General features: G+C 36.8%; 1 protein-coding gene across 27 annotated transcripts in view; it reads right to left on the minus strand.

Moving 5' to 3' along the window:
- R3HDM1 (R3H domain containing 1) overlaps nucleotides 1-27,069 on the minus strand; it is a 162,786-nt gene that overhangs the window by 27,351 nt on the left and 108,366 nt on the right. For 10 of the 27 annotated variants that reach the window (XM_060410088.1, XM_060410080.1, XM_060410086.1 and 7 more), the window contains 3 exons: nucleotides 21,238-21,516; nucleotides 16,488-16,611; nucleotides 3,582-3,736 (listed from right to left, as the gene is read on the minus strand). In XM_060410088.1, coding sequence (XP_060266071.1) covers nucleotides 3,582-3,736; nucleotides 16,488-16,611; nucleotides 21,238-21,516 — 558 coding nt within the window. Of the gene's footprint in view, nucleotides 1-3,581; nucleotides 3,737-16,487; nucleotides 16,612-21,237; nucleotides 21,520-24,003; nucleotides 24,106-27,069 lie in introns of all 27 variants that reach the window. The other 17 variants (XM_060410075.1, XM_027965009.3, XM_027965004.3 and 14 more) reach the window with 2 other exon arrangements.

Below are 27,069 nucleotides of genomic sequence, written 5' to 3' on the forward strand. Positions count from 1 at the left end.
CTGAGGGTCGGACATGACTATGTGACTTCACTTTCACGCACTGGAGAAGGAAATGGCAACCCACTCCAGTGTTCTTGCCTGGAGAATCCCAGGGACGGGGAAGCCTGGTGGGCTGCCGTCTATGGGGTCACACAGAGTCGGACACGACTGAAGTGACTTAGCAGCAGCAGCATTTATCAAAAGTACAGTAGGCTAGGAGTTGTGTTCCAAAGTAGAAGTTATTTAAAAAAAGAAACTGCTTCCAAATACGGATAACCATTTGACATGGAAAGAATAGTAACATTTACCTCAGGTAGATCTAAGTAAAACTCAGGTAAGAGTACTGGTGAGATACACTGGATCAGGAAGTATGAGGTTCGGAGCTTAAGATATCTAGATGTGATAATGATCCATCAACTTTACTGTACATGTGACACTGGGCAAATAACTCTTCTGAGGCCCCAGAGTTCATTATCTGCAAAAATGGGATGTCTCTTTCACCTCAGGAGGGCTATTATAATTTCTATTTCCAGGATCTAGTACAGAAGGTATCTGAGGAACAGCAGATCTTTCAATTCTGTTTTCTACAGTATCTACATAGAAACCATATGTTTCTCCAGTTTCCATAGTTATCTAAAATAAAACCCACAAAGGCATAAGGGTTTTGTAATTTACAAGTGTGCCACATTACAGTGGTTTTGGTCAGTAAAAGCTTGTTTGATGCTGATGTCAACAACAGTAGTGTCAATGACAGTGACAGTAGTTAATGGTGATGACAGTCAAGGTTGACATTATTGAGTACTTACTACCATGTTCAAGTGCTGTTCCAAGAACTTTATGTATATTATTACATCAAGTCTTGCTAACAAGCCTAAGAAGGTATTTTTATCATCCCTGTTTTATGGAAGGGGTTAAAACCTTGCTCAATGTTGTACAGCTACCGAGAAGAGAAGTCAGGGTTTGAACCCATGCCCACTGGCTCCAGAGTCGCAGTTCTTCAATCACTTCATGATTCTCTGTATCTGGGCTCTGTGATTTATAAGTTAATGATTAACTTTTAGGTTTTTCCTACAGTCCCTTCAAAATACACAGTAACCTCTGAATTGCTTTCAATTTGGCTCAAAGGCAAAGGTACCGCTGCTGGTTTGATTTCACTCAATTTTATATGACAAAATATATTTCAGTCTTTTTGTCTACTGAAGCAGTGTAACATTCTATCATTATTTTTGACTGTATTTAAGTTAGTGTATATGCTAGGTAGATCCAAGAAAAATGACACAGCTCAATCTAGATGATTTAAGCCACAGATTAAGTTTTTAACTAGTGGTAAAGAAAACACCTGAAATACCAAAAGAGAGGAAATGGTACTTGAGAAGGTACAGCTGTAGAAAACACTCTACTAAATAGATGATTTTTCAGTCTTATTTTTTATTTAAAAAATTTATTTTAACTTTTTCAGCTGAGCCATGAGGCTTGCAGGATCAGGGGTTAAACCCGGGCTCTTGGCAGTGGAAGTAAGGAGTCCTAGTCACTGAACTGCCATGGAATTCCCTCTGGCTTATTATTTAGATGAGTTTATCACCACCTAGCTTCTTCAACCAAATGTGGTAGGAAAAACGAAGCAGGCTATCATTCATCACTTGTCAGGGCAGTATTTCTCACGATCATTCACCCAATGTAAGGATTATGTGAAATATCATGAGAAAATGTACCTTGTACAAAGTATGCTATAGAAGTTATAACAACTGTCTCAGCTCTGAAACACTTCCAGTATCTAGCTCCATTTTTAAAAACTATAATAACAAGGAGATAATTTATTTTAAACTTATATTTCAAGGTTGATCTTATTTACGTAGTGCCTGGGTATCTGACAGATGCTAGCCAGACTAGAGTAGGCAGGGAGCATGAACAGGGTCTTGAGAAGGGAGAGTTCTTGGCTTGGTAGTGATCCTGTCTAATGTCTAGCTACAGAGGAAGTGGGAGATGGGCAGTCTCATGGGCCTCCACTTAAGCAGGGATGGTGGTGGTTTACTCGCAAGTTGTGTCCGACTCTTGCGACCACATGGACTGTAGCCCACCAGGCTCCTCTGTCCATGGGATTTTCCAGGCAAGAATATTGGAGTGGATTGCCATTTCCTCCTCCAGGAGATCTTCCCGACCCAGGAATCGAACCCAGGTCTCCTGTATTGCACGCAGATTCTTTACCAATTGAGTTAAGAGGGAAGCCCATTAAGCAGGGAGAACCATAGTAAAAAGCAAGGAGGATGTGAGAGAAGATGCAAAATCGGTTCCCATAATGTACCTTCTTTATTCCTTAGTTGCTTTCTATTATCACAGGGCTTCAAAACTAGACATATTCTTAGTGCTCAAAAAGTCCTTGACGATTTCACATTTTAATTACGATTTTCATTTTCTGGAATTTCACAGAATATGCTACCTCCTTTGCTCACATCCTGCCCTATTTTCAGAATGTCTTAATTAATTTATGCCCATAATTTTCTTTTAACAGCTAATTAAAGGTTTATATCTTTCTCTTCTGTATTAAGTCCCCAACTTATTCATGGCTGAGTTTCATATCCTTTCAGTTACTGGTCTGTAGGTTATAACCAATTTGTTGACTTGTCCTTAGATGAAATACATGTACATTTACCTTCCTAACTTGATTATTTTTACGTTGTGGGACTGAATGAAAATAGCCTCTGGATTTCTTAACAGTAGACTCCACTATAGGAAACCGGGAGGCTAAGAAAACAAACTCACTCGCAGGTTATTCCAGAGAGGTAAAGTGAAGTCACTCAGTTGTGTTCGACTGTTTGCGACCCCATGGACTGTAGTCTACCAGGCTCCTCAGTCCATGGGATTTTCCAGGCAAGAATACTGGAGTGGGTTGCTATTTCCTTCTCCAGGGGATCTTCCCGACCCAGGGATAGAACCCAGGTCTCCCTCATTGTAGGCAGACGCTTTATCATCTGAGCCACCAGGGAAGTCATTCCAGAAAGGTAAAGGAAGATAAAATAAATGTCTGAAAATGTGACACAGTATGGGCTAAAGAAATCTAACATATTAACGAAACAGTAGGTATTTCTACTTGAGAATTATGAATTAAAATGCATGACATTTTCAATACAAGACATACTATTTCTTTTCTTCATTGGGGGGGGGGGATATCAATTCCAGATTGGGAAATTGTACATTCTTTATTCAATAAACACTAATTTATAATCTACTCTATTTCATACACCTACATATACCTTTACTTTTCCCTCCTGTTCCACTCTCTCCTCAAGAGACTTTGTAAGGAGCTGAAGAATAGAATAAGATATTTGCTCATATATGTAGGTAGTTGGAAACACAAACAGGGCCAGAAAAATTTACTGCACAATATTAATATGGTTCAGATAGTTTTCAAAAAATTAATGAAGTGAATGAATAATGCAATAAAATGAGGATAGAACAAAATCGTAACAATTAATAAAACTCTTTTAAGACTATAAAGTTACGTATTACAGAAGCCTTTCCCCACATTAAACAGAGAAGAAAGTAGCCCACATTTTATTTACTGAAAATCACCCCTAGCCAGCGCAGGTAGAGTGGCCACGTACCTGATATGATGGCACTGAAGGATAGGGGACGACCACTCCTTGAATCTGATTTCCAATGCCGTTGGGCTGGCCACCAACGAGGCTCTGGCTCTGGGGTTGCTGAACTCCAACTATCCCTTGGTAGTTTTGCTGCTGGTTGGGCATAACTTGATAACCTGTAATGGCACAGTGAGTTAAATCCTGCTTTGAATTTATTTCACTAGCAGTATGTTTTTGTATTTTAAGCAAGTTCTAAAATGACAGAATTTGTTTAAACAGCAAATCTCAAAAGCCCTCTATTATTACAGGCAACATTTAAAAGGTTTACTATGTAGGTAATCCAAGTCAGTCAGCACTTCCCTACCCCAAAACATTCAAATAAAATTTGTATTCAAAGATTTCCTTTGCACTTGAGGAAATTTATAGGGCCAAAGACTTGGTTTACACAGACAATTACTATTTGGCATATATTACAATTTGATATTAAAAATAATTTTCTGTGGACCAGGTCTGTCTACATAATTTGTGGGGCCCAGTGTAAAAGCAAAATGCAGGACCTCTGGTTAAAAAATGGAGAGTTTTGAGGTGGTATTGGCAGAACTAATCCTTTTAGAGACTGGAAATAATGGAAGGTGGGATGACTTTTATAGAAAAGCTGTATGTTTGAAAATTCAGACTAAGATATGAATCCTTATATTAGGAATGTCTCCAGGGCACAAGGAAAAATGGAATTATCTAGCAACATTTAAGATTATCTCCTTATTACTAAGGTTACTTAACAAAGAAACTGATCATTAGAGAGGTTAAGCAATCTGCCTGAAATTCATAAATCAAACACCAAAGAGACAGTTCTTCCTAAACTTGAGACACTGCTGATAACTTTACTAAGTTAAGAGTATAAATATACTTTTATTAAATGAATTTATTATTTAAATGACTCCACAATAAGGTCTGAGTAATGAATATGAATTTCATGTGTTTCTTGACCCTAAAAGGGTTTCCTTAAGTAAATTAATTAGCTCAAGACATATATAAATTACTAGAAACTACCACAAATTCTTTTTTCTTTATAAAAAAAGAAACCAGATTAAAGAAAACAACCAAACTCTAGCCAGGGAATCTAAAGGTTTTACAAAGATAAACCAAATGATGGCATTGCCTGTACAAACTTCTACAACTAAAGGTAAGCTAAATGATTTCTCTAATACCATAGATCTATTTTGCTATCTTATAAATACCAGTTTTTATTTCTATCGTCATTAATTCCTAAAACAGGAGGGGCAAAGATCCCATTTCAGGTATTGATTTTGACAATGATATCAGCGTACTTGCCTGAAGTCTTAATGATTCTTCTCAATGACTAAAATAATTGAATAAATTTAGCATCACCCTTTTCTAAAGACATGAATACAAAACATATTTGGTAACTAAGCAACATATTAGCAACAAAGTAAAATACAGATACAATCAATCCTTTAATAATGAAGGGTTTTATAAAATGGTGCTGTTTCTATGGCAACAGTGCTTTATTGCCATGTTTCAAATGACTTCTCACCAGTCAACCTTTCCCAAAAAATGTTATCATGGTCTTTATAGGTAATAAAGTGACTTGCTATTTCCTAAACATCTCTCCCTGTGAAATTCCTATTAATATTCAAATTTGCAGACAAATAAACTTTCTTGCTCCTTAGTCTAACACCTGACATCCAACTCTACTTTCAGTTTATGAAATGACAATCATTTCAAATTCATACTCTCCAAGCCCAAATACCATCAAGACATACACAGACACATTTCCACTCCTAGGAAAATAAAGGGCAGGAATGGAAAAGTGATGTGAAGACCCCTTCTTGTCACGGAAATGTCACCTCTGAACACCCACACAGCATCTACTGCAGTGTCATAATTTAGGCATAGCTCTTTATACACTGGGAAAGTAACTTCTTACAATGGACTTGTCAGAATCACAGTCCACTAAATTAAAAAGAAAAATCTCAACACCTAGCAGAATTCACTGTAACATAATTTGACTTAAATGGTCACGTCTCCTAAGAAACTCAAATGTTTTTCATAACGTTTTTGTATTTTATTCAAAATGTATTCAGAGTTATAGGTTGCCTCGAAGGAAAACTTTGGAAAAAAAAGTCAATTTATGTGCAAATGTGGTTCTGATTTCCTTTATCTAAATACGTCAGTATTTGGAGATTCACTATTTGCTTCCTGCCTGCAATTCCCTCTTATGAAAAAAAAATCTGATATAGAAAGCTTCAATCAGTAGCTCCAGATACCATGACACAGTGGTCTAATAGGGGGGCTTGGAATTTGCACTAATAAATTTCCAGTGGTATTTTTATTCTTTAATGCAACCTTATCTCCACTAATATTCATGCCTACGAATGGATGTATTTATCTGCACACAAACATCACATTTTGAAAATGTGCCAACATAAAATCCAAAACATCTGATTCCAGCACCTCATTTGTTAGAGGGTAGTATAAGGATTCTGTGAGCTCAAGTTGTGCCTGGAGGGTGATACAAGGTAAGTAAAACACAGTCCCTATATTTGAAATTGGGCATTCTCAGTCCTGACACCATAGCAGAATAGCAGAATACGTAGGGTATTATGAAATTAAGAGGGAGAAATCAATCCTGGCTGATATCAACAGAGGTACTAACATTTGAGCCTGGACTTAAAGAGAAAAGTGGAAGATGGAGGTAGAATATTGGTAGAGAATCAAAGATTTTACAAGTAGAAGAGCAGTGAGAACCATTAAGAAGTTCCAGATTTTAAAGACTGTGAAAGTAGAAAAATAACTAATATTACTACTTCATTCAGAGGTAGCATAAATAAACTGGGAACATGTTCTTAACTATTCTAACTATTAAAAATAAGAATGCCAAACACTTAAAAAGAAAATATTTTCCCAAGAAGCTCTCCTATTAATCTTCCCATAATTTTGTTTATTGCCTTAATCCATATTTCTTAAAACTCGACAGGTAATATAAAATTGTTCCTATTAACTGTTCTCTCATGGCTTGTGTATACCTTAAAAACAATACTGAATACTGCTTTCTAAGGGTAGGGTTACCCACCCTGTTAAAGGGAAAAAAAAAAACCCCAAATATCCATACCAACTATTAAGCAAATAAGCCAAGGAACTGGCCACTCATTTATATTTACCAAATAAATAGTGAGGAAAAATATATTCTTAACAGAATAGAATCAAAATAATATATGTTTCTATATTCCAATACTTTGGCCACCTGATGCAAAGAACTGATTCATTTGAAAAGACCCCGATGCTGGGAAAGACTGAAGGCAGAAGAGGATGACAGAGGATGAGATGGTTGGATGGCATCGCCAACTCAATGGACATGAGTTTGAGTTAACTCCAGGAGTTGGTGATGGACAGGGAGGCCTGGTGTGCTGCAGTCCCTGGGGTGGCAAAGAGTCGGACACAATTGAGTGACTGAACTGATGCTTCTATACAAAACCAGGAGCTCCCTATGTGCCGACAGGCTCACTGTTCATGTTTAGTGAATGGCTTTTGACAGCAAAAGTTACACTTAAGTTTTATGGTAACATGTCTATAGTAAGGTTAAACATACTTGCATTCTCATTAAAATAAAACTTGATCCCATAAACAGAAATTAACCTCAGTCCAGAATTCACGAATTACTCATTAAGTCTTCCCTTAAAAACGCATAGCCACCTCAGTGTGTACTTGATAAGGAAAAACAGAACTGTTTTAGCTCGTATCTAATATGTAAAGCTTGAAATGAAGGTTTAATTTAAACAATGCTGCGGGGAATGAAGGGACATTAAAAATACCCTTGAAAAAGGTTTATTTGACTAAAAAATAGGTTTTCATCAAAGAGAATTTGGAAAATACAACAAAGGGAAAAAACCAGGGTGGAAAAACCATTTTTGTAAAACAATAACTTGCAGATAATATTATTTACATGTTGTATTTATGGCTAGCCTTGTTTTTTCTGCATAGACAGCAACATACATTCCCACTTCCAATATTTAGAGAAATGGGCCATACGACACATTGTTTCAAAACCTTTTCCAAAGCAATGTTTCCACAGCTAAACAACAGGGATTTTACAAAGCTATGTGGGAAGGAAGTATTTAAGGAGATTTTCTTAGAACATATTTAGACCTACCTCAAGTCAATAAGTCGGACACGACTGAGTGACTTCACTTTCACTTTTTACTTTCATGCACTGGAGAAGGAAATGGCAACCCACTCCAGTGTTCTCGCCTGGAGAATCCCAGGGATGGGGGAGCCTGGTGGGCTGCTGTCTATGGGGTCGCACAGAGTCGGAAATGACTTAGCAGCAGCAGCAGCAGCAAGTTAATAATCAAAGGATGAGAAAAAGACTCTGAACTCTCCATTGCCTTTTAGGAAGAAGGCACGTATCACGAAGTGAACAAGACAAAAAGACTAAGTATTTCAGAACAATAATCAGCTTTTGGTTTCCATTGTGGAATCCAGCCCAAACACAAACAAAGCCGAAACACCCATGTGTTTTCATTTAGAATACTAAATAATTATCATTTATTTGATAGCACAAGGTACAACTAGTAGCTAATATTTACATGACATTTATTAGGTTTTACGTACTACTCTAAGCACGTTCATGTGTGAACTTTTTCCATGCTCCCAATCTTCAATCTTATGAAATCTTCAGTTCAGTTCATTGCTCAGTTGTGTCCGACTCTGCGACCCCATGGACTGCAGCATGCCACGGTTACTTGTCCATCACCAACTCCCAGAGCTTAATCAAACTCATGTCCATAGAACTGGTGATGCAATCCAACCATCTCACCCTCTGTTGTTCCCTTCTTCTGCCTTCAATCTATTTCTTACTATCCCCATTTTTCAGATGAAAAAACAAAAGCATAGAGAAGCTCACACTTTGCGTAAGGTTAACAGCTGTTAGGTGTTGCAGCTGGATTTGCACATAGTAGCCTGATGCTAATCTTTACTTTTCTCAGGGACAGATGTTGACACAGACAGAGTATTATAGTAATACTGCTCCAGCAGAACATGAAATGCCTGACCTTCCACTGTCTGAGCATTTTGGCTAATGAAGATTTTTACCACTGTTTCACATACCTGAGTCTCAACAGCAATTTAATTATAGGAAAACAAATAATTATTGTACATGGTCAATATTTGTGAGTATTAAGTATTATCCAAAACGGGAATCACAATGAAAGGCTATTAAGCAGTTAGTCTAGATTGTAGGTAAAAGAACTTATGGCTAAAAACAAGGCTAAAGGTCACAGAGTTTATTCAATCAGTCCATAATGTCCCCTCTCTCCTTCATTTGTTTTGCCCACTACTCCCAAGATGCATGGGTTGTGCCCTCTAACTACAAGGTTACACTTCTTTGCCTCAGTATAATATGATTTCACATGGACATAAAGCAACTGGGAAGGGGAAAAAGAGGCTCAAATGGGGTCGTATTTCAGCTTCTATGTCCCCTGGTCTGTGCCTCTCAGCATTTTATGTCAATCTCCAATGTTCCTCTGGATTCCAGGCTTGCTATTTTGCTTCAAAGGCTGCCTTTGTTCAAGATGTATACTCTACTGCCACATTCCAGATGAATACACAGATTTCTCTAGCAGAATTTTCATAAATTTGGCTCCTCCCTCCACAATGTTGAGTTCTTGCGCCAAGAAGTGAGCTTTTACTCAGTGGGGCAATGCCAGCTTTAACCTGGACACCATGTATATAAGGGGGCATGTCCTGTAACAGGGGTGAAGGCTTGAAGTTCCTGTGAAGGAATGGCTCTTTTCTACATACTGAATAAGTTTTACATTACTTTTATATTAGAGGAGGGGAAATCCACCAGGTGTGAACCATAGTGAACAGAAAGCTACCAGGACCTTAGAAATCTTTCTAGCTTAAAAAGAAGAAGAAAAAGCATTATTTAGCATTTGGTACGTTGCATGGCTGATATCCTAGGAAGGAAATTCTACAACATTAAGAAAGGTGCCTGAATGACTTTTTCCAGAAGTCATGATTAAGTGTTTGACCGTTCATTCCAATACTTACAGTCTAGTGACTAGTTAAAAAAAGTATGCAATTTTAGAGTATACTCTCTAAAGAACATGATGTTAAATGCTACAAAAAGATTACTGGACTTTTTCGAATGACATAAGACCATGGGATATATGTTGGTTAAAGTTACTATAATCACAAGTAAAATTAGAAATATTCAGTCAGAAAGCACTAAAACAAGGAAGAAAGAAACGCCCATCATTCTACTATTAAAGGTAAGAACCTTAGTACTGTTTATGCAAGACAAAACCACAATAGTGTATTAGCAACATTAAGAACCATGTAATAACAGACATGCCTCACTTTATTCACACCTGCTTAATAAAATTTACATCTTAAAGAAGCGTTGTTTTAAACCTTTGTTTAAACATTCAGGTTTCACAGCATCACTGTTACAGAGTGGCATTTATTAGAGAAGTGGCACTGTGGTTCAAGTTCATTATCTAATTCAGGCCAAAGGAGGGGAGGGACATAGCTCTGATATGTTCAAAAGTATAGTTTGAAGACTGTCAAATATGAGAAAAAAAAAAAATCCAATGATCTGGAAAAGAGGGAGAAGGGTGAAGATTAGGAAGGGTAAAGTAGACTCTTGAGAATGAAAAGTATTGCTATGTTTTAAAAATACAAGAGTATTTCCAGTATTCCGAGGCTCAATACATCCCTAATTTGGTTACTACCTAAATTATTCTTTTGTCAAAGAAGTGTTTCAGTACATCTAATTTAAAAAAATCCTCTCTGTGACAAAGATGGATTTAAACTGGGTGTATGAGGAAAATAGAATATCTCTTGTAGAAATTTCTGAATATTATAAGGAAAGCATCTATTTTGTAAAGCAAGCAATGCCACTATATGTGATATCAAACAACAGAATAAAACACCCAGATTTCAGTGTAAGTGTTATTTAACACTGGCATTCTCCTTTGTTAAAAGATTGCAGTTTTGCAATATTATCCCATTTCTTCCAGCACTTTCAGAGGAAACCACAATCAATTCTGCAAGCTGAGAGAACCAGGACAATACAAATTGATGGCTCAGGCACTTCCCCGGGGGGCTCCAAAGAATATTCTATTTTTAACTCTCTCTTTCACTTCAGCAGGGAAAAGAGCAAGAAGGAAACACGGTGCTCAGCAGAAAAGAATTGCACAGGCTTTAACAGGCTAGCTTTATTTTATATAGGTGACCTGAACTATCATTTGTGCTAAAGGAAAGCAATCTTAATAATACGGATTAGACATAATCAGAAAGATAAGAAACTGAAGAAGTGCTTAGTCAGAATAGTCATAAATATAAGGTTATTTCATTTAACGGTATTTTAAATTTTTTCAAGACTGAATTTGCACAGCAGAAGCACTGCTCTCAGGGCAGATTTTTTTCTTTCCTGGGTGAGCCATTTTGCCAACTCCAAATTTAATTGTAACCAGGTATCTACAAGATAATTTATGAAAACCATTTCCAAATCATCAAAATCTCAAGTTTGTAATCTGATCTGTATTATGTCTGTGGCATTATTTTAGTGAGCAGGCAAATTCAACTAAGGATAAGTCTGTTAGGTGAATGTGGAAGAATACACATTAACCTAACACCAGCACACAATTGCTGTTCTTTATCTATCACCCTCTGCTCCCCTACTCCTGTGCCTTAAATTAACAAAATTACAAACATAAAATATTAATCTAATAAAAACAGGTTCATACAGGTTATAGGTCAAAGCTATTTAAATGACAGTCCTATGGAAGAGGGTATACAACTCAAGGAAATCTATGGGTACTTACCAGATACGTTTGGCTCCAGTGGCGGCAGGTTAATGAAGAAGGGAAAAGGGAAATATGTGGATTTGTAGGTAATATACAATGTTTGAGTCTGTGCTGGTCACGCAATACTAAGAAATGCTTACAGAATCAATGATAAAACAAGGGTAGCCAGGACTACCACCTAGTAATATAAACACAAAATTCCTATTACTCAAGTCAATAGTTGTCAGTAAATGGCTTGGAGCTAGAGTCCCTATTTGACATAACTTACACGTTATTAAGTATCACCCCTCCTCTGCTTATCCAATAGGATCCTTTCTTCCTTGCCTGTCTTTCATATCCTGGTTACTTTTAAATTTGTGCCCTGCAAAGCTGCCATTTTTCTTGGTCATCTTAACAAATGTTTTTCCTGTGGTTGTGGTCAACAGGACCCTACTGTAGTCTGCTGCTTGGAAAGCTAAGATTACAGGTATAATGCACTGATAATCTTTGAATTCACCAGAGGTTGCAAAACTAAAATGATATTTAGCTTTATGGAGTCATTTTTGCTTCCCACATGCATACAATATCACAGTTTGGAAAAAAAATTAAATTATATCCCTTCAAATACCTTCAAATGCTTTTATGTGTCTTAAGTCCATTTAATGGCATGCGTAATAACATTCCTAAAAAGCTATTTAGTAATAGGGGAAAAGATGTATTTGACTTTCGCTAATGAATCTGGCATGCTTAGGACATTAAACTTTTAAGAAAAGCTCCAATCAAAAGCAATCTGCCATTCAATTCTTCTTTGGAAAATAAAGCAACAGCTTTCATGAATTTTTAAAAGGTAAATTATATTAAGCCAAGGTTGTCATTTAAATTGAAATCCCTATTTCTGAGTATGAAGCATGATTAAAAGGCATTACAATTAATGGAAAATATAAGCAAATGTTAACACTTTAATATAGCATTAAAAGAAAGAAGAAGGGAAAAAAGAAAAGAAAAGGAAGCAGTGGAAACCTGAGTAAAAAGAAGCCAGGAAGCAGCTGAAAAAGAGACCGGTTCACTGTGAGAAATGTAAACCTCTCAGACAGTGCTACGGCCCCGAATCCAACAGCTCAGGAACAAGGCCAATTATTGCAAAATATTAAACATATATCGTGAAGCTGCAAACTTTTCAAAAGAGTCCTAAGAATGAAAGCAGCTAAACAGAGAACAGCCAGGCCTCATAAACCTAAAATCTTTGCTGTAATTACTACCTGCAGGAAGTTTCTTTATCATATACTTCATAGTATTCAAGCTGTACATTTTATGGTAAAGGGTTAAGATAACAAATTCTTACTATTGCAGCTGGCAAGTAACCACATCTTTTAAAATCTTTGCTTGTATGGCTCTGTTACAGCAGTAGGCACTAAGCTATTGCAAACCAATCTTCCAGTAGTCTACCTTTCTGAACTAGAAATGACTTATTTAAGACAGACACACAGAATTATGGAATTGTAGGGTACACAGAGGCTTCAACAGACATATTAGCAAAACTCCCTTACTCTGCAAGTGAGTAAATTGAAACCTAGAGGCTTTAAATGATATACCTAATATCAGTTAAATACAAATAAGGGCTGTTAGGATTTGACTCCTATTTTGTTTTCTTTCATTTTATACAATACATTGTCCAAGAGGCCTTATGTAGCCAGAATTTCTTCTGATTCTGTTGACAGGGGTTGACTCAACCTTTCAACCTTGTTTTAATGACCATAGTAGTTTCACATTCATAACAGAAGATTTGTACATTCATTCCCCAGCAGTAATGTTAGTACTGATTTCAATTCAGTTCCCCAAATAGATGGGTTTATTGTCAAGGAGATCAGTAACTATAGCAGTCCTCTGGCATGTGGATGGAAGACCAATCCTTGAGATATTTCCCCAACTTCCTTCCTGCCCTCAAAAGGGAAAATAATAGAATATCTTATGTTTATATTGCTCATACCCTATTGATCTGAGAATATCTGATTCAACTGGGTTTGTTAATTTAGAGCAAAATTTTATTCATATACAAACATTTAAAAATTACTTATTTGTGCCTCAGTGGCAATAAATTGTCCCAAGTCTATCTAAGGGATGTGAAAAATCACTTCTAATTTTAGCCGATGGGGATGGTGGAATACAGACAAATATAAGAAAAAAGAAAACCAGAAAGTATAATGTTTACATACAAACATGTAAATTACTGAGAATAAATTGCTTCAAATCTGTAAGAAGAAAATCAGAACCAAAAAGCTGCCGTGTCCATTTCCCAGTGCATTTTGCTTCTCTGTTAGGAGACACACAAACATAAACGCACATTTCTTTGGTTTTAAATGTCTTTATTCGGACACACTGGCGCTTAGTTGCGGTGCATGGGCTCTCGGTTGTGGTGCACAGACTCTAGTTGGGCTTGGGCTCAGCTGCTCTGCAGCATATGGGATCTTAGCTTCCTGACCAGGATTTGAACCCATGTTCCATGCATTGCAAGGCGGATTCTTAACCACTGGACCACCAGGGAAGTCCCAAATGCACATTTTTTTCTGTAAGCTTAGACATAAAAAAAAATCATTGGCTAACCACAAAAGTCTTTAGATTATATATATTAATCATCCAGCTCCTACAAATTCCATACAAAGGTTCAATATAATGACCAACCAAGTATGTGGCACTGGCACGACTGACATTTTCTTTCCTACTTATTAGCATAACTATTTTTTTCCCTTTCAGATAAGGGTGCTTTGAGGATTTATTTCTCTTCTAATCTTCAAACTGAATGACATGAACCTTAAGTTTGAGTTGAGAAGATATTATTACATAAAGTAACTAGAGGAACCAACTCTAGTTATAAAGTGTTATATTAATATTGTGACTGACTCTTTTAAGAGTCAAACACAATGGCAAAGTCATTTATTCAGGCACATACACTTTTCTGTGCCTGTACTGTCCAGATGCAATCTGACTTATTGTTTCTTTCCTTCTCACCACAACCACCAGCATTAAGAAAAACCCAACAATTAAAATATCACTGATAATGAACACATGTTATCTGTTATGTAGATATTCTGGCCCTGAATTGGGAGGTGTGGCATTTATACTCATTTTCAAATAAATGGGAATATTTTTGGTAGAGAAGCATTTGCATGAACATCGTGGTCCAAACTGTGATGGAAAGTTTTAATCTTGCAGGCACTTTGACAATGGAGAAGAATAAAATTTAGCCATGAAAAAGAACAAAACTGAGAAGCTCACATAAATACAAAACAAAGTTTCTTTGCCTGCTTCATTAACTGGGTATACTAATGAACTAATAAGTTAATTAGTCACACGCAAGGTATTTGAATGGGGAAAGAAAAGGCCATTTCTTTTTTTACTATCATAACATTAGCTGTAATCTGTATTATAATTTGCGTTATAAAATTATTATAAAATAATTAAACATTAAAATGTAATAAGTTAAATAATAAAAATAAAATAATAAGAATAACCAATATAACCTGTATTATAAATAATAAATATAATAAAAACAAATAAATAAAAATTAAAACAATAATAAAAACAATAAATATGATGTTTTTTAAAAAACTATTATAATTATGGATATAAAAAATAAGAAACTATTATAATTATGATATGAAAAGTCAGTCAAGGAGGTCCAGGAAACTCAGGAAACAATTTCAATTAGAATAAAACAACAATGTATTTAGTTAGTGAGCAGTGTCATGACCAATGTCTCCAGGTATAAGGGAGAGCTTCTGATGCCTTTCAAAATTAGAGCGTATACCAGCTGAAGTGGAATGTATTTACTAAACCTCAGGAAACCCTGAAATTAAAGGGAGTCAATTTTGAGACAGAGGACAAATTCTAAGTTGGCCAAAATGACCACTGTGTGTACTCAACATGCTTTGGAAGAACGTTTGTCACACATACAATATAAGGCCAGTAACACAAAAACGGGGAAAACCTACACATTAAGTACAAGACAGCTCCTAAGAGCAACAGATTGAGGCCCTGGAAGTCTCCCTGCTGAGGTGGTAAGAGTTTTATCTGGTAAAGCTGATGATGAGTGAGGACTGCACAAGCGAGGAGAGGCAAGAACTCTTCTCTCATCAGACCACGCAGGGCAGATGTCTTTCTCCTGAAATTGTGGAACCCATCAAAGGCCACATACGTTATCAAGAGCAAGAAACTGTCCACTACAGATGTAGGGTTATGTGGCCTCAGCAATCATGCTGACATAGTCTGAGCACCTTCAAATGCTGACAAGCAGCTAAAAAGGCTTCAAAGAAACCAATAAAAATTCTCTTTCAATACCTAGAGTTATATGAAAGGCTGAAAAGAATACCTTATTAAACATCTGGGGCAGAAGTACACATCTAGGTGGAAAGCACAGAGAGAAATGAATTCAGCAAAATTAGTAAGATAGCTTTTACACTGAGATCATAGTTGTTTTCATGGAAGGCTTAGAGAAAATTTGAAAGGGGCAAAAGAAAAACAATCTTTTCAGTTTTAATACATTTGATATGTTTAGGATTAGACTGCATTCGGTTTAAATATACCTTTCACTACACAACCAGAAAACTGAAAAACAAGACACAAAAGAGATGTGTAAGAACATCAATCCTTTCAAGGCATTCCTACAGAGACGAAGACACCAAAATAGCTTCACTAGGCTAGAGCTCTCAAGCAACGTTAGGTCATCTGGGGCCTTGTTTTGGGTTACCTGTTCAGCAGACATCTTAACTTGCCTTGTCTGTAGGTCTTGATGCAGTGAAGGCTGCAGCTACAGGGGCAGTCAGCACTGCGAAGCTGCTCACCTGGTGCAGTCTCCTCATTGTGGCTCCCAAGTCTTGAGCATGGAAACCTGACAGTGTGGTATTCTCTGGACGGTGCCCACTCTTTTCATCTAAGATCTGCCTACTCTTTTCCTCTCACTTGTTTGCATATTCACCTGTGTTCACCTATCTGAAATCCTTGACTGACTGGGTGTGGCAGTACCTTGGCAGTACCTTAATAGTAAGACGGAAATAAACCAGGATGAAAAAAACATCAATACTCAAAGCTAAGAATTCCTAACCTCATGAATTCTACTCACCTGTCTGCTGTGCAGGCTGTGGCAGTGGTTGGTTTAGATGTGAGTTGTAATGGACCGAAGGGACTGGGCGATACTGAGGTTGATTAGAGTGGTAGTGGCCTGGAGCACAGTAACAGGCTGGCATCTAGAATAAGGATTGAGGGAAAAATAATTAATTTTACTTGCAATAGAAATCTTTTTTTCCCTGTCAGAAATATCAGAGTGTAATGAGTAATGATTCTCCCCATCAGTAATCATTTGAAAACTGATTTTTCTTTGCTTTAAATTTAACTGAAAAAAATTTTTTTAAATTTCAAACATATAGTATACATAACAAAAGATATATACCAATTTCCCCACTAAATTAGATTTAGTAGATTTAGTAGATTTAAATTTTTTGGTCATATTTGTTTCAGATTTTTCTCTCTGTTATAAAACCAAATACTATTATTGAAATATTTCAAGGCTCACTCCAACATTCCTTTGCTCTACATGCCATAGAAAAAGCATCATTATCTTATAGTTGGTGTATATCATTCGCATAAATGTTTTTAAACTTCTAGAGTCTGTGTGTGTGTAACCTATTATCAATCATCTACGTAATCTACTATAGACTTGCTGAGAATTTTAAAAACGCACATTTATGGTTACTCTACATAAACGTCATGGGCTTTCCGGTGGCTCAGCGGGTGAATCTGTACCTAGGTTAGATCCCTGGGCTGGGAAGATACCCTGGAGAAGAGAAAGGCTATCCACTGCAGTATTCGGGCCTTGAGAATTCCATCAACTGTATAGTCGATGGGGTTGCAAAGAGTCAGACATGACTGAGCAACTTTCATGCACTCATTCACATAACTTCATGCAGCTTATTTTGCAATTAACATTGTTTTTGAGACTCATCTTGGTTAAAGCATGTATCGGGAGCTCATTCAATTTACCTGCTGAGCTGCTATCACCACCTATGTAAGTCAGTTTATCCTTTCCTACACATTCACATTAGCACTGATTACATTCTTTAATTTTTCTCATATTTCTAATGCAAACTAAAATGTCAATACACATTTTATTTGTCAATTATACTTTAATAAAGCTGGAAAAAAATGCCAATAAGACTAGCCTCATTTAGTTTTCTCCCGAAAGCTATTTATATCAGTTGTGAATTTCTCTAAACGTAATCTGATCTGGTTTGGGGTGAAGAATAAACAATTAATCCATTGATATGGAAGAATGTGGAGAGTTAATTTCATTAGGTTCACGGGCTCTCAAGTTCTGCTCTTCTGATTGGGCTACTTCTAAAAGAACAGAGATCTGTGGAGTTCTTAAAGAGAGCCCATTTTGTCTGGAAACCAGACAAGCACAGAATTCCTGAATCAGTTATAAGCCAAGAATCTTCCAAATTTTCTGTAATATTTCTTGATTTTTGAAACACTATAGACATAATACACATGTGATTACTTAATTTTTCCTGGTGGTATCAGGAAGTAACAGATAAATCTACATCTAACAATGTCAACTGATATTTACAGATAAGAGGACTAAACAATCAGGCTGAATAAATCAGCAAATATCAATTATATACTGAATGTGAATGACACACTTTAAGTATAAATGGTGCATACAAGAGAATGGAGTAAGACCTATTATTTAAGTGCTAATCGAAAGAATGCACTTACACTTTTACAATCAAATTTGGTATTGACTGCTCTATTTAAAATGGATAACCAACAAGGTCTTACTGTATAGCACAGGGAATTCTGCTCAGTGTTATGTGGCAGCCCGGATGGGAGGGGAGTTTGGGGGAGAATGGATACGTGCATATGTATGGCTGAGTCCCTTTGCTCTCTACCCGAAACTATCACACCATTGTTAATCAGCTATACTCCAATATAATTTTTTTTTGTTTCTATTTTTAAAAAGGATGCTTAAGTCACTATATTAAACTCAGAATACAGTACGTTTCAAGACAAGCAACAGTACTAGAGACAGAAAACATTTCATAATAGTATGAGTCAATACATTGGGAAGATTATACATTCAAATACTATAATACGAGATGATAGAATTGAGAGAGAAATAGACAAAACCACTACCATCTATTGATAAGAATCTGACAAAAATTAAATAAGGATGTAGAAGATCCAAAAGTATCAAACACGTATACTCAGTTGATACTGCTGCTGCTAACTTGTTTTAGTTGTGTCTGACTCTGTGCGACCCCACAGACGGCAGCCCACGAGGCTCCTCTGTCCCTGGGATTCTCCAGGCAAGAATACTGGAGTGGGTTTCCATTTCCTTCTCCAATGCAGGAAAGTGAGAAGTGAAAGCCAAGTCGCTCAGTTGTGTCCGACTCTTAACAACCCCATGGACTGCAGCCTACCAGGCTCCTCCGTCCATGGGATTTTCCAGGCAAAAGTACTGGAGTGGGGTGCCATTGCCTTCACTGAGAGTATACTAAATGCAAAAACAATATGAGAGAAATTAAAGATGACCTAAGGACATGGGAAGACATCTCATGCTCATTAAGACTGGAACATATAACAGTTAAAATGACAATACAACCTTACAGATTCAATGCTGCTGCTGCTGCTAAGTCGCTTCAGTCATGTCCGACTCTGTGTGACCCCAGAGACAGCAGCCCACCAGGCTCTCCCGTCCCTGGGATTCTCCACATAAGAACACTGGAGTGGGTTGCCATTTCCTTCTCCGATGCATGAAAGTGAAAAGTGAAAGTGATGTCGCTCAGTCGTGTCTGACTCTTAGTGACCCCAGGGACTGCAGCCCACCAGGGTCCTCCGCCCATGGGATTTTCCAGGCAAGGGTATTGGAGTGGGGTGCCATTTCAATGCAATCCCTATCAAAATGCCAAGGCCTCTTTTTCAGAAATGGAGAAGCCATCCTCAAGTTCATGAAGAACCACAGTAAGCTAAATAGCCAAAACAATCTTGAAAAAGAACAAACTTGGAGGACTCACACTTCCTGATTTTAAAACTTACTAGAAAGGTACAGTAATAAAAATAGTGTAGTACTGACATAAAGATAGATATAGTATAAAACAGTGTAAAAGTGAGACTTCAGAAATAAACTGTTACATTTATGATCCAACTGACATTCAACAAGGGTACCAAGATTATTTAGTGGGTAAAGAATAATATCTTTGGACTTCCCTGGAGGTATAGCGGGTAAGAGTCCCCCTGCCAATGCAGGTTCGGGAAGATGCCATATGCAGCAGAGCAACTAACCCCGTGTGCCACAACTACTGAGCCTGTGTGACACAACTACGGAAGGCTGCGCGTGTACAGCATGTGCTCCACAACAGGAGAGGCCACTGCAATGAGAAGCCCATGCACTGCAACTAGAGAGGGACCCTCCACTCGCTGCAACTAGAGAAAGCCTGCATGCAGCAACAAAGACCCAGTGCCAAAAAACAAAAGAATACTATCTTCAACAAGTAATGCTGGAATAAAGAGATATACACATGCAAAAGAATGAAGCTAGAACCTTATCTCATATCACATACAAAATCAAACTCAAAATAAATGACCTACATATAGGAGCTAAACCCATAAACTCCTTTAGGAAATAAAGGAGGGAACTCTATTCAACTCATTTTGAGATCAGTACCACCCTGAGCACTACTACCTGAAAAAGAGCTTGTAAGGAAACGACAGATCAGTATCCTTCATGAAAATACACGCAAAACTCTGTAAGAAAATACTGACAAATCAAACCCAGTGATATACAAAAAAAAAAACTATATCATGACACATATATATCATAAGGTATATTCCAGAAATGAAAGGTTAATTTAAGATTCAAAAGTCTGAGTAATTCACTGTACTAATAGAGTAAAGGGGAATAAAACCCCACATGATCGACCACCTCAATAGAGGCAGAAAAAAAAATTTTTTTATAAGATTAATATCCATTCATGGTAAAGACTCAACAAACCAGGAACATAAGAGAAATGTACACACACACACAAAAATCCACAGATAGTTTCACAGTTAATGTTGGAAGACTGAAAGCTTACCCCTAAGACTGGGAACAATGTAAGCATAGGTACTTCAAAACATATTTAAGTTAATACATGGATTCTAGAGATTTTACTTCCCTCTCCTGTGAGTATATTCAACAGTGGTGCACTTAGCTAATGAAATAAGGCAAAAGAGAAACAAAAGGCAAAGAGTAGAACAATCAAATTTAGAAAGTCTGCAGGATAAGGATAAAAAGATCAATACACAAAAACCAATTTTATTTCTACATATTAGCAGTTAAAAAATAAAAAATAATCTCCTTTAGAATATCACTTTAAACATTCAATATTTAGGATATATTTTAAAAACTATATGTAATACTTGTGCAATGAAAACCACAAAAGACTATTGACAAAAAATTACGGAAGATCTAAATAAATGGAGAGAGGTAACATATTTTTGCATAAGCCATTCAACAGTGTTTAGATGATAATTCTCCCCAAACTGATCTATTTCTTCTTAAAACATACTATTTTATTTTCATAGTGCATTTACTTTACTGTGTTTCTCTTAAGCTAGTTAAAACAAAACAAACCTCTCAGAGTCAGAAGGGAACTCAAAGATTACATAGTTTAACCCTCCAACTGAAGTATCTACTGGTCATGTGGTTGTCTAGAATGGATTTTAGTCCAAAAGGGAAGACGGCTGACAAGTTTCGTTCACACGTTCTCACAAAGTCTCTCCGCGCAAAATTAAAATCAAGTTCTCTAAAGTTAGAAGATGAAAAAGCAATGTACCTGTGGAGAGGGCTGCTGAATGTACCCCTGCTGCTGGAGCACTGGCTGGCTGACAGGATGACCAGAGGCAGAGTAGCCCGGAGCAGGGACTGGCTGCGCAGGCGGTAGGGGAGGAGGTGGCGGCGGCGGCGGCGGCGGGGCTGCTGTCATGATATAACCAGACTGCTGTGGGGACTGAAGAACAACAGTGGACTGGAACATGGTGGCGTGAGGGTCAGAACCATCTGCTGATGGCTGGCGGGCAAGACTCATGTGGCTAAACTGAGACCCAAGGTTGTCCTGCTAAAAAAGGGAGAGGTCAGAAATCAGTAAGCTTTCCAAACACAGACCAATCTTATCAAAGAAAAATACTTCATGTATTTTAAGAAGAGTTGCAGCAGTATATATTAATATCATGGAAATTATATATCTACAACAAGCATGATTTAATAGAAGAACAGCTTCAAGAAAACTGTAACTCTGAGGCAGGAAGGTAGCAATATTACAATGCTGTCAACACAAATTACTTATAAAATATATCTCATGGAAATGTATAGCATGCAGAAAAGAGTAGGGTATAACAATATTTCACAATAAAAAAATGAAGACAATTATTTAAAATAAGAATATACACTTATTTAAAATAAGATTAAAGGCACACTTTTTATTACAGGCAACTAACATTTTCTGAAAAGACTTCAAAGACCAGGCGTCTAGCCAGGCGTGGTACTAATTACCCTTTAATGTCCTTCCCAGAGGGTAAGAGTCAGGTTCTATGCATTTCTGTATTTCCTCCCATACCTATTGATCAAATATAGTAGCAGAAATATTCATTTCATAATCTACCCTCTCTGATCTTCTCTCTAATCTCAAAAATAAAATAAAAAAATAATTTGGTTGTCAATTCTATTCTTCCTTGGTGTTTTTTGGTCTACTCCTTAAATCAGATGCTGCTGCTGCTAAGTCGCTTCAGTCATGTCCGACTCTGTGTGACCCCACAGATGGCAGCCCACCAGGCTCCGCCGTCCTTGGGATTCTCCAGGCAAGAACACTGGAGTGGGTTGCCATTTCCTTCTCCAATGCATGAAAGTGAAAAGTGAAAGTGAAGTCACTGAGTCGTGTCCAATTCTCAGCAACCCCATGGACTGCAGCCTACCAGGCTTCTCCATCCATGGGATTTTCTAGGCAAGAGTACTGGAATGGGGTGCCACTGGCAAATGTAAACCAGGTGACAGTTTCCTATTGCTTTTGCTACTTGGAGAGCAGGCAGTGGTGTCAAGAAAAGGCTACAATCTATATGTTATCTGACAAATATTTACCTGACTCAACAAAGTAAGGAGCAATTCTGACTTGTCTACATAGTATCAACTGAAATGACTACAATGGGGTTAAAATAGCATTCCCTTGTTTTCAAGGAGCCAGACTGGCAACAATGTGCATCACATTTTGCTGAGAGGAAAAATTTGAAAAAAGAAAAATTACTTAAAAAATTGTGGCAACTGAGTTGTCAGATCAAAGTTGACATTTCTGCAATTTCTATAATCTGCTTGTTTTTGCAAAGTAAAGTAAGGCTATGGAGCTGATAAAGGATTGAAAAAAAGGAAACCTGACTTAGTGACTGAAAATACATGACATGGCTTTACCCTTCTCAAATGGTTGTTCTTAGTCCAGCACTACCCACCTAATTCAATGAATAACTTCAGAAGAGGAAAATATACCTAAAAATGCTTACCAGCTGTAATGAAAATGTAATATGTCCAAATATTTTAAAAAGAAATACCATAATAATTGATATACCACCATTACAGTCATCTTGGTGAAAAAGTCATTCTCTTACTCCAACGATCTGCCATTTTTCAAAACATTTTTGAGGCTTTTACGTTATTTTAAAAAATGTTCTCAACCTTCTCAATGCTGGCAAAATTTCATTTTCTCAGACTGAAAGTGATCTTTGAAAATCATTCAGAGCCAAGGCTGGTAAATAAGGCTGCCTAACAGCTCAAAACAAAAACACCCTCAACAAAACAAAACATTAAAAAAAAAGTGTTGAGCGATTTTAAGAGACATCTTATAATTTAACTGGATGCAATTTCAAAATGTGATGACCGTATAGTCTGAAAAGTAAGAGCATCACTGGGAAAAAGTACAGGTGGTTAGGTAGATTCAACTTAATGGAAGGAAATTAATGTTTACTGAATATCTATTTCATTTTAGGCACTATGCAGGAGGTATTTTATATTGTGGCCCCATATGTTCACTAACTAGAGATGGTCATTACTGAGCTCTTACTGAGAGGTACCACTTTGGGCATGCTTTGGATTAAAGGAAGTACCATTACTTAGTCATAGATTAAATACCTAGAGATCTTGATGTCTTATGAAACTGGAAGTTCCAATTCACCCCAATGACTGATACTAAGTTTATCAGACCTGGTGGGGAAAGAAAGTCTAAACCCAGATGAAAGCTGCCACCCCACGACTGCACAGATCTGCACCAGCCTCAATAAGAAAAGTAGTTAAAACATCTTAGGACCTGAAGATTATTTCAGTACGAAAAACAAGGAAAATGTTAGGCTTTATGTAATTGCCAAAATAAGCCAATATAACAAATATTTTATGGAACATAATAAATTATTTCTAATACAGTTTTAAAAAATGCTTTTTCAAAATATATGTATCCCTGACTTTAGAAAATCACAAAAGAACATACCACATCAATCACATTCACAAGTATTCATCACACATACACCCATAGAAACAACGCAGGAGGTGAATAGAGATATAGTACCACGGAGTATTGCTGAGTGGGTGAGACTGGCAGGAGCGGGGATGGGTAAGGGGCTGTAGAGTACTGAACAGGCTGTGAAGAGGGCTGCAGAGGACGAATAGGCTAAGGAATAACAGGTTGGCAAACAGTGTTAATGTCAGAATAAAATGTTAAAGAAGAATTACATAAAATGGAAAGTTACAGTTTTTTGGCAATAGCTTAAAACTACAAAGTCATCTTAAAAACAATATAGGAAACAACAAAAACAATAGTAAGCGAAGAAACTCTACATAGAAAATTTCTGAGAACATATATTTAAATTCAAAACATAATTAGAAAATAATTTTTTCATAAAAATATTTGATTCACTGCAACAGGTAATTTAGAGATTTCAAATGTTATTATCCTACAAGACCCTTGGGCTAGGTCAGTAAAAGCAAACCCCTTTATTCTTTCTTCCTGGTTTGATGAAGGGGCTGCTCTACTTAGCTATATAAACATTAAGCAATAGAATTTTTCTGCTATTCTTATTATCAAACAGTATAACAAACATAATATCTATGTCAAGTATTCTATTTGATAAGGCATGATTACTCTTTTGGGACCAAAGTGCCTAAACTTTAGCAATTTTTCAAGGAAAATATACTGTAGGTACCATTACAAATAGCCTAAAGAAAACACACACACAAATAGATTTCTTCTATATAAGAAAGATACATACAGCTTTCTTCTAACTAAAAATTTTTATTGAGAGAATATTAGAAGTTGAGAAACTACACTGGGCCTTTGAACAACTCAGAGCTTAGGGACGCTGACTCTCTGCAGGGTCAAAAATCTGGGTATAATATGGCTGGCCCTAAATCTGCAGATTCCAGTCCACGGATCCAAATAATCACAGATCATGTATACTGTAGTATGTACGTGCTAGGAAAAATAAAAATATCTGTGTATAAGCAGATCCTTGCAGTTCAAACTTGTACAAAGATCCACTGAAGTTCTTTGAAATTTTACTAAGAAAATATTCCTGCATATCAGGAAAAAAAAAAAAATCAAGTTTTATGTTTCCCAAGGGTGCTCACAGGTATTACTGAAGAATGAAAGAAGTTTCAATCATATTTAAATTTTAGGGAATAAACCTGGCTGATAGGCAAATTAGTTTTCCAATCTTACCTTTATGTAGTTTGTTACAAAGGACTAATATACATATTGGTTTAACAACTATCATAATCCAGCATACAGGTGGCAATCTGTTTAAGTCACCCGCATACAGTCATTTAACTTTTGAATCTCTCTCTGGACAATACTTTTTGAAGAGTATACTCTAACAACTTCCCTGGTGGCTCAGACATCTGCCTATAATTGTAAAGCGTCTGCCTACAATGCAGGAGACCGGAGTTCAATCCCTGGGTTGGGAAGATCTCCTGGAGAAGGAAATGGCAACCCACTCCAGTATTCTTGCCTGGAGAATCCCATGGACAGAGGAGGCTGGTAGGCTACAGTCCATGGAGTATACCTTAGAAATGCAAAATTAACCAAATAAGGTTACTCAAGGAATAATCTAGACAAGGAGAAATTCCTATGATTAATACATATAATGCTGAGTTGCCCTTCCACCACAAAATCAAGTTTCTAAACAATGAATGGCTTACAGTAGTTTAGAATTACACACACACATACACACACAAAACACAAAAAAACTACAGTTAAAGTACTAAAAAAGGCAAAAGTTGAAAGATCTAAAGAGCAGCCACTGATTTCTCACTAACCTCTTGAAGGTTAGTGAAAAGAAATTAGTAAGCTTCCTAATGGATGACAGCATGTATCACACCAAATGTGGTGCAGCAGCTTTAAAACTACAAACTACAAGCTCTTCACTGTGTTATTAAGTCAGACAACGATAAAGACACAACTTTCTTCCAGACAACTTAACCTACTATGTAAGTGTCAGATGAAACAAAAGCTTTAGTCTGCTGGGGAATAAGAGAAAGAGGAGTAGTATGAGCACCAAGGGTATGATTTTATGTCTGCCAGAGTGTCAAGTGGTAATGAGAAAAACGTGGGCTGGGAGACTGGATGATCGAAGTGAAACTCTGACAACTCTTAGAAAAGAAAAAGCCTTAGCATGTCCTTTTTTTCTACTTCAGTTGCACCTGGCTGCAAAACAGCATTCACTTAAAGTGACTGGTTTCAAGAATGTGGCCCATCTGAAGGCTTTGGAAATCACAGCATTATTTTGTTTGGTTAGATGAAATTTCATGGATGGATTATCTCAGTGCAAAAGATCGTTAGTGAGTATCACTTGTTCATCAATTATCTATTCTTGTATTCAATGAAAAATTACCAGAAGCACCTGAAGCAATGCCAGGAAAACCAGCCATGGAGTTTGATACATACCCCAAGATTTCAAATTATAGTCTATTAAGACATCATTTCCAAAGTAAGCTGCCTTTATCTTTTAGGACTGTCTCTTGAAACTAAACCAGACAAAGCTATTTCTCAGAGATAATAATCTGAAATATATAACTGTAGATAAAATCTTAGGATTTTTTCCTGAAGCTGCCAGGCTATTTCCACTGAATTAAATCAAATGAAAATCTGCCCTGTAAAACTCCTGATGGAATATATAGTACTTCAAGATGACCACGTGATAGCAAATTAAAGAGAAACACTTCAAGACCAAGTTAAATGAAACCAAGACAGAAAAGGACAGTGAGGGAGCTTTATTCTGTCTAACATCTACCTGCGTGCACGTAAGCAAATGAAGTTGGGAAGTTAAAACACCTACAAGTCCAACTTTAGAGAAACTGCCTTGCCTAATAAGGAGTCTTAATTGCCAGAGGAGGAATTATTTTAATTAGTTAAAAAATATGTGATAACTTCATCAAACTGCTCATACATTTTTCACTCCTGTAATACAATTTAACCTGTGAACAAAACTAATAAAACTTCTCCAGTTCAACTTTACCACTATACTTCTGTCACAAAATATTCTCCATGTTCTCACTAATGGAATACTTAAGATTGTCTTCCAGGGAAAAAGAGGTGCAAATAACTGTGCAAACTGTCTTTGACATGATAACAACCTTT

Source organism: Ovis aries, chromosome 2 (genome assembly GCF_016772045.2).
Source record: "Ovis aries strain OAR_USU_Benz2616 breed Rambouillet chromosome 2, ARS-UI_Ramb_v3.0, whole genome shotgun sequence".
In the NCBI taxonomy this organism is placed as follows: Eukaryota; Metazoa; Chordata; class Mammalia; order Artiodactyla; family Bovidae; genus Ovis; species Ovis aries.